Genomic DNA, 8,702 nt, shown 5'->3' with positions numbered 1-8,702 from the left:
GTAAATTTGTATTTTCTGAACTTCGCAGCATCATCTCTGTAGATCATATACTTGGCACTGGCCGCCTGGCATAGAGAATAATAATCTTGCAGCCTAACAGATGTCTGTTTCTTCCTCCACTTTCAATATTAGAGTTTTGGGAAGGTGGCGGCAGATTAAAGATACGCTCAGCAAACTCAATATTAGCATGCATTAGGTATTAGAGTGCAACAGTCAATAATTAATTTACACAGGAAAACTGTAGAGGATCTCTCCTTAAGCTTTCTCTGGATTGCTAGAATGTGCTCCATCAATCATGTTCGGTAAAAAAAGCGTCTGCCAGCTTAAGAGAGAGAATATCAGCGCTTATATTCAGGAAAATCAGTCCACCATGAACCATTTTAGATCTTCCAATTTCACTGAATAACTCATGCAATTAAGTGTTCATATGAACTCAGGATTAGTAATACAGAAAACACTGTAGACTATTTGTCACTCATGTACATGCTTGTCATAATGAATACCTCCTATGCGATGCAAATATTTGAGTCAGCACGTTGATTTATTCCACAGATCAAATATGATTCATTACAGTTCATTGGAAAAGCTGTCCATGCAACAACTCCCTCATCACACCCATATACTATTATAGCACTCTAAAAAATACATACACACAAATGACAGACTCATCTCAGTGGTCATATATTATCAATATTATCATTATGCACAAAATAGAAAACTAGCATCTGTCTTTGACATCAATACATAGTGGCTGCAATATTACTTCTCTTGCACAAAATGTTTGCACGTTTATACACACCAAGTTACTATGCAGTGCATAGTCTCCATACATTTCTCATCATGACATTGCATAATAAATACCATCAGTCTTTTAAGACTTGTTGACACGTGTGTTGGCAAAGAAAAGACTCAAGCTCGGTTAAGACAAAATAAATAAAACCTTGAGGAGTGTGTGCATATGTATGTAAAAAGCATGAAATGATGAAAGAAAGTCACTGGTGTGAAACATGACCTCCTCGAAGGGCTACTGCGCATCTGTGGACCTGCGTATCTGCATTCACGTCTGTAAATGTGATTAGGCCATTAACAGAAGCAGTCGGCTTGCAGATCCTGAGATGGCCAATCTAACCTGTATCCTGACAAACAGCCCTGTCTGTCACCAACAATGTACTCATAGAGTTACAAATGGGCCAAACCGGTCAGCACGGAAGAAATCTGGCTCCTACAGAAGCTGTCAGTCAGGCTGCTTTGTGAAAACAGCGCAAGCAGGAAAGGGCTGAGCCCTGCTACTTCCATGAAACGCTGCCAACATTAACAAATAACAAGCATGTCACAAAATCATGGTAAAGCAAGTTATATTGTTATATACTTTAATCAGAAATTCCGAAGTTGTAATCATGACCTCTGCATCTCCTCATGGAATTAAATATAACCATTTCACAGGTGCTGCACTCCTGTTTTCACTCCTGTTGTTTCGGTGAAAAACAAAACCTGTCCAAGAACCGATGGACTAAAATCCTTGACAAGGACTTTACTTCGTCCACTATGAGATGTAAATCTGTTTTCTATCTCACACTCAGCACCTCTAACCAGTTATTGGGGTATCAGATGCTGGTTACATCGTAGCCAGTTTGGAAGTAGAGTGGCAGTACATGACAATGTATGACAGCTCTATTTAGACAGCTATGAGTTGATATCCATGTGGAGTTGGTGTGGGCTGATCTCAGCTGATTTGTGTGCTTCAGCATCAGCCCCGTTTTAAAGAAAATACCCACTCTATATTTCCTCAACTGGACTGAAGGTGTTTTTAAGATGTATTGTGAAGAAAGCTCTGACCTGTTTGGTTTATGTATATTTTTCACAAGGAACCCCTTGGACTTAGAGGTCTAACTCATCTGCCTTGAGCAGTGACGCCTGTTTCACACTACGGCTGCCAGAAAGCTATGACGCAAATCTCCTCCACTTTGTGCTTCACACTTCTTCATTAATCAGCCTGCTGTCTGGCTCAGCTCAGGTTGGGTCAGCCAAACACTGCTTCAGGGAGCAGTGACACAGCCTTCAGATTATCTGTACAAATATCGTTTTTCTCCATCGTTCACTGTCTTTGATTCTCTCCAATATTTCTCCCTCTTTTGCTTTATGCTCCTCTGCTTTGGTTGCTTCTCTTCCTCTCTCTCTCTCTCTCTCTCTCTCTCTGTCTGTCTGTCTGTCTGTGTTTCCTCATTCACCTCTGTTTTCTTGCTGAGCTCTCTCTCTCTCTCAGTGTTGCAAGAGGAAGTTGGTTGCCATGTTGATGTCATTATTTGAAGCTCTGAGGGCCTCGAGGGCATCAATCCTGGAAAAGCCCATTTCCACCAACCGGGCAACCTATAGGGCAAAGACAGAACATGAGTTGAGAGATATCAGCTAGGACAGCAGAAGGAGACAGATCATCACCTGGGAGGAAGAGTTTAGGCTGCACAAAGTAAAGTGTAGGTGGGCCAAGAAAATATGTGACAGAATACCTACAAATAACACAAAGTAAACCAGCCACTGAAAAACACAGTGCAAAGGACCAAGAATAAAGGCACATATGTATAAACGTACACACAAACACCCACCTGCTCCTCTGCAACAGGAGAGTTGTCCAATAGTGGTGGCTGTGTGGATTGGTGTGTCTGAGCCTGAGGGCTGGGCTGCATTGCGGGTCGGTTCTGTCCTCTGTGTCTCAGGGAGGGAAACAACCTGGTCCACTGTAACAAACCAGGCTACACACACATGGAGGCAGAATCAAGCTCATATACAGTGATTGTGCACATACTGGAGTGCATTGCGATTACTGGCATGTGATGCTTGATTTGAATAACATTTCTGATATTGTATGTGCGCCTGTGTCTGTGCATCATTTGTCCTTCTACCTGTGGCTGCTGTCTGGTGTTCCTCCTGGCCTCGTTGTACTGGGCCAGCAGCAGCTGTTGGTCGAGCTGGTCCATCCTTTGTTGTCTCTGGATGTCGAGAGTGGCACCCATCCCCAGGGGCGTCTCGTTGCTTGGTTGGGAGCCTTGATAGCCAAAGATGTTTATAACACAGTAACATGTAATACTGTATTAAAGATCTGTACATCCATAGGTGTAATATCAGTGAAAGGTTTTTAATAAAGGATTACTCTGGAGTTTTTAAGACAGCTGATTTTAACCATAGTTTTACTGCAGAAAGTCATTCTGCATCACAGCACGTTTCAAATGCCAAAAATGTACAAATGTTAATACTGAGGACTGAGAGGTAAAAGTACTGTAACGCCGGTCATTGTGCAAAGGATTTGTACAGGATTTGCATATGCCATTATTAATGGTTGGACTCACTTGAGAAGAGCGGCTCCAGAACGTAACGTCCAATACAAGACACCCAGACGGGCACAAAGAGGAGCTTCTGTAACCACAGAACATTGCAGTGGTACAGTGCGCCTGACATCTGAAAGACATATTGATCAAATAATAGGTCAAGTATAGTATTAAAGTCATGATACTGTATTAAGCAACATTACAATGAATGAAATTACTAATGTGAAAAGTTCACAGAGAATTAACAGCAATTTAGCCCCTTTTTTAGCTTATTGTTTTGATTCTCTGCCCCTTGTAAATCCTTCCGCCTTCAAAAAAACACCTCATGGACCTCCTACTCATTGCAGTTTTAAATACAGGTGCACGGTAAATGTCAAGAGGAATTTGGATACTCACCAGACCACTGAGTGCAAGGAGCCACATGAAGGGGCTAGAAGTCAACAGCTGTACCACAGAGGGAGGAGAGAGGAAGAGAGACACATGAAGGAACTCTTCATGTACTCTTTACAATTCACAAACAGCAAAAGAGAAAGCAAAACAGATAGATACACTCCACCTGTGGCAGAGCATGGGCTTACCTGCAAGCCTACTACGTAGACCAGAGACTTGTTAGTGATGTGGATGTGGCCCAGGACCTGGGTGACCGGCATCCTGGGGATCAACAGGTAGAAAGGCACAAACAGAGAGAAGACCGGAGCGAGCCTGTGAGAGGAGAAAGGGACAAGTCAAGAAGAAGATACAAAAGGAGACATGGCAGACACACTTCTGTTTGAATGAACTGAATTTCAAACTTGTCAGTGTAATTACTAGCTGTTGTTTTATGCAGCTTAAGATAACAGCTTTTCAACAGATATTAACATAGAAATACATTCATGTAATCTGGTAAAATTGGGTTTGGGGTATTGGGTTACTTTAGTGTCATACTTTCTCTGATTAATAACTTATTATTTCACTAAGTTTGTCAAGCAATTTTTATTATCTCCTTTTGTGGAGGTGCATTGTATGCTGCTGTCACAGGCCACCAACATCTAAATACCGTTTACCCAAATATAATGCAGGGAGGGGATTAAGACATTCAAAAATGGATACTGCATAAGGCTTACATGGTGATGTGAAGGTGAAAAATAAAGACTTTCCACTTAAGTGGCACTCAGTTTGAGCATTGCTGCACATAATAAACCTCACTCAATACCAGGGTATCCATATTTTAACTGCGGGATCGTCAGTGGCCATAAACATAACTGAAAAGCTGTTGGCATGTACTGTGGCTACTAAAGTGACCAAGCTACTCACAGTCCTGCCGGCAGTTCCTCAACCTCATAGTCAAATAGAAATTGGAAAGCCTGGGCTAGCAGGAAGTCCATCAGCGCAGAGAGACACCAAGTGCCTAACAGGAAGGACTGGAATTCAAAAGAATACCATAAATGATGGTTAGAACAATACAGACCTATAAAACAAAAGTCTTGCCCATGTCCTCTGACATTTCACTATGTTTTTACCAGTCATTGCCAAAAGTTGGTAACAATAACAATACAGTGAGAACTGCTTCGTGCCAGAAGAGGAAATAGCATTTCCTAATAAATAAATAAATAGTAGTTCTTCTTCCTTAATATATGAAGTTGCAGGTTAACTTCATATTGACTGATCATTCTTATAATCCTGTTACAAGGGATTTTAACATACTACTCTTGTTTATGAAAGTAACTGGGGAAGAAATAATATAGAAGGTGTTACAGAACATGTCAGAAATGTCTGAAACGGCAAATTCATCCATGCTAGATTTTGAGAAAATCCAGTTCAGCTACAAATATCAGCAAGTGTATTGAATTTGCACTCTTTGCATCCATCTGTGTGTTCACCTTGTCAATGGGTTTGGTACTTACAGCAAACTTCCTGGTGCCAAACCTCCTCTCAAATATTCGGAAGTTGTAAATGAGCAGGCTGCTACAGAAGGCGTCCTTCACGTCTAGACAGACCAGCCTGCCACACAACAGCCTCCATACCTGCAGCACACGGGAGAGTCAAGTTATAAACACACACACAACATGCAGATAGAGCACAGGGGAAGATAGACAACATTATGACTTTGTGTAATAATGCCTTTAAATAAAATAATAAATATCTGCCTTATCTGACATATTACAGCGCTACATTTCAATATCAAATCATCAACAGGTTGACAAATTAATATTGAATCAAGGTTGGAATGGCACGCATCATCACGTGACCTGAGAATGAATCTTTGGTCATATGAGGATGTTTTTGGCCTCAGATGTGGATGAATTTCATCGTACTCCAGTGAAATGCTCTCTTACGGTTTATGACCTTAAACTCTCACTTCCCAGTCTGAGTCAACTGGGTCTGATCTGGTGATCACAAACCACAGATGTCCAGTTTCTTAAGTTTGTTCAGTCTCTTATCGAGGATCCTTACAGCTTCACCGATAGAGCCCCTGGGTCATAGCACCAATTTCTTGTGCGATCATATGGTCGAAGTTCTTTAGGTTACATGGGCCACAGCATCTACGCTTTGACAACTGTGCCAGTCTGCCCTCGCCGATGAGATGTGGTTGAACGTTACTGTGCTGTCAAACTACAGCCACGGTCATGAATTGACTTTTACACTTATTTTTAAACCAATATGCCAGTCAAAGCGCGCTGTGAGGATGAGCCATCTGATTCAAAGGCTTATTTTTCTGCAGTAACTGCTTCTTGCTGGACTGGATCTGAGTCAGTATGACTCAAAAACACCTGTCTTGATGGTGATCAATGTACTATTCCCTCCAATGAAAACAAAGTGTGTCTAATGGCGTTCACACAAAGTAGAAGTGCTCTCTGGAGATAAAATCACTCAGTAACACACTGATGGATGGTGCAGACATACCTGGTGCTGCTGTGTGACAGCCTGCAGGCTGTATACAAACAGCTCCTGGTACTGTGGCAGCAGGGTGAACATCACAGTCAGCCCATTGAGAACCAACAGGAGGCCTTTAGACAGAGGAGCCTTGTCTGTGCAGCACAAACACAACATAGTTTATTGTCTAAGTATATTTTAATGATGACACCGTAGCGGAATCAACCGACTGAATGGACACGACTAAGGCCAGCTGTTAGTTTCCCCAAGCAAGCTGTACTTTAACTGATATATACAGCCTCGAGTAAATGAATGACAGCGGGATGCTAACATCTGTTAGCTAAACTAGCTGTTGCAGTTGGAGCTGACAGGAGAAGACAACGGTGAGAGGACCGCGACCGTCGTTTAAGGGAGGATCCGGGACACTTACAGAGGCCCCGGGAACCGGTGGTGGTAAACATGGCGTCTAGATGGGTTACAGGGTCCACAGGAAGACGGTTAATCCCGAGGCAGCACAAAAGTGAGACTAAAACAGCGAGATTATGCTGGAGAGAGAATCCATGCTGTGAGGAGAAAGGGACAGTGGAGAAGGGCTCTCCTACGGAAGCCCGAGAAGCCCAAAAGGTGTCACTTCGCAATCCGCCAAGCCCAGCGTGAAGCTGAGCTGCTGAGGGCGCTGTTGCTCCGTGTGGAGGGCGAGATGATCATCATAGATATTTTTACTGATAACATCTTTCTATGAAAGGTCTTACAGAGAAAGCACAATATCGATAAGAGATTCCTATGATCGATAGCTGAAGGAGTGTACGGCTACTTCCATTTTTTTTAAAAAAAGAGTTTACATCCTCAGATTATTTTTTCATAAAGTACTTACTTACAAATTTTAAAAGATTCTAAAAATGGAAAATGAATTTCGGTCTGCAGTGACCATCATTACCACTACTAGTACGGATGATGATGATAATAATAATAATAATGATAATAATAATAATGATGATGATAATGATGATGATGATGATGATGATGACGATGATGATGAAAAACTAAGGTCACAGTATAATAATAAAACACACATACAAGAAATTATTCATATAGTAAAAATACAAAAAGTTGAGAAAATTATTATCACAAGATTATTTTTTAGTAGTGTATCCACACAACTGTGACTCACAGTTGTACTCAGACGTCCGTATCCTCAGGCTGAGAACCACTGATCTAACAACTGCAGCACCCCTGCAACTGGGATTTAGTGTCTTGCGGGCATTTCAGAAGGGACACTGATCAATTTCATCACTCTCCTGAAGCAGTCTCCTTACCCGCCCTGCTCTTCTCTTCTCTGCACCCCAGACAGGGTGTTCCTAGCCTCTGAAGCACTGGTTTAATAATCTTTGACCTTTACCTTGTCATCTATGACCATTAGCTCAGTGTGTAATATATGTTTATGGGTTGGATATGCACAGAAGCAGCAGACAGGGAGTGTTTCATGTCTTGAACCCATGTGGTCAGCTTTCTGACAGAGTGGTAACAGTGTTAATTATCCTTGGGGCCTTGAGCAGGATGAGGCTGTGCAAACTCCACATTAATGACTTTTTCTTATGGTCATCTGGCCGTTTGCACACAGTGTCATACCTTGTCAAGGTCCAGACTTCCTTTGTCTTTCACTTTAATCCGGTTTAATTCACATCAAATTGTGTGTATAAGTCTATGTCTGGCTGTGATTGCTCCTGAGCCAATTGATCCAATGCTTATGTCACGTCCAAGTACATTTGAAAAGATATGGCGAACAGCTGTCTAATAGTGTTGCATTTCCCCATCATCCACAGATGCAGTAGCGTGTTAGCTCTCATTGGTTAGTTCCCACCCATTAGGTCTATTTGGCTGCTTGTGGTCAGATGTGACTGCAAAGCAGAGCTCAGGAACAGCTTGCTAATTGTGTTTCAGACCTTCTCTGTCACTGATGTAGGAGTGAGGTCTAAAAAGGTTGCTTTGCCCCTGTTCTCAATCAAAGATAATCAGATTAAACAGCGCAGAGATGTGTATATGTGTGTATGTGTGTGTGTTTGTGTGTGCTTACCAATAAAGAGACTCCAGATTTGGAGACAGCCTTGACTCCTGCTGTTTGCTTTGTTCATTAAGAGGAGATGAGCAGATGGTTTGCTGGTCTGTTGTGCAGTACACACATGCGGGCACACACATGCAAATACACACACACACACACACACACATGCTCAGTCCTGTCACCTTAGCTTTATCCTCCATTTATCTTTTCCATTACACATCTCTCGGCAGGACAATACTACTCAGTGAATTGTGAGAGATGTGTGTGTGTGTGTGTGTGAGTGTGTGAGTGTGTGTGTGTGCAAGCGTGTGAGAGAGAGATACAAGGCAGCGTGAAAGCGGAGAGCGGTGCTGAATGAAGTCACAAACCTTTTTAGTCAAGACAGCCTCTGAGGTGGTCATCTGAAAAGCTGATGACTCATTCTCACATTCATTTATGTGAATCATAGCAATTCACTTGTCAGCCACTCT

The 8,702-nt window shown here is 42.2% G+C and overlaps 1 protein-coding gene across 1 annotated transcript; it reads right to left on the bottom strand.

Annotated features, from left to right (window-relative positions):
* Positions 1-296: 296 nt before the first annotated feature.
* ubac2 (UBA domain containing 2) lies at positions 297-6,758 on the bottom strand. The gene is made up of 10 exons (XM_070840827.1): positions 6,604-6,758; positions 6,204-6,328; positions 5,204-5,323; positions 4,614-4,720; positions 3,899-4,022; positions 3,717-3,764; positions 3,342-3,450; positions 2,898-3,040; positions 2,601-2,747; positions 297-2,367 (listed from the first exon to the last, which is right to left on the bottom strand). Exons 1-10 carry the CDS (start codon positions 6,632-6,634, stop codon positions 2,260-2,262), a joined length of 1,062 nt encoding a protein of 353 aa, XP_070696928.1. The 5' UTR covers positions 6,635-6,758; the 3' UTR covers positions 297-2,259.
* Positions 6,759-8,702: the final 1,944 nt, after the last annotated feature.

The sequence above is a fragment of the Pempheris klunzingeri genome, chromosome 12, assembly GCF_042242105.1.
Source record: "Pempheris klunzingeri isolate RE-2024b chromosome 12, fPemKlu1.hap1, whole genome shotgun sequence".
Lineage (NCBI taxonomy): Eukaryota > Metazoa > Chordata > Actinopteri > Acropomatiformes > Pempheridae > Pempheris > Pempheris klunzingeri.
The sequence above is the reverse complement of the archived record's forward strand: the minus strand, read 5'-3'. Positions and strand labels throughout refer to the sequence as shown.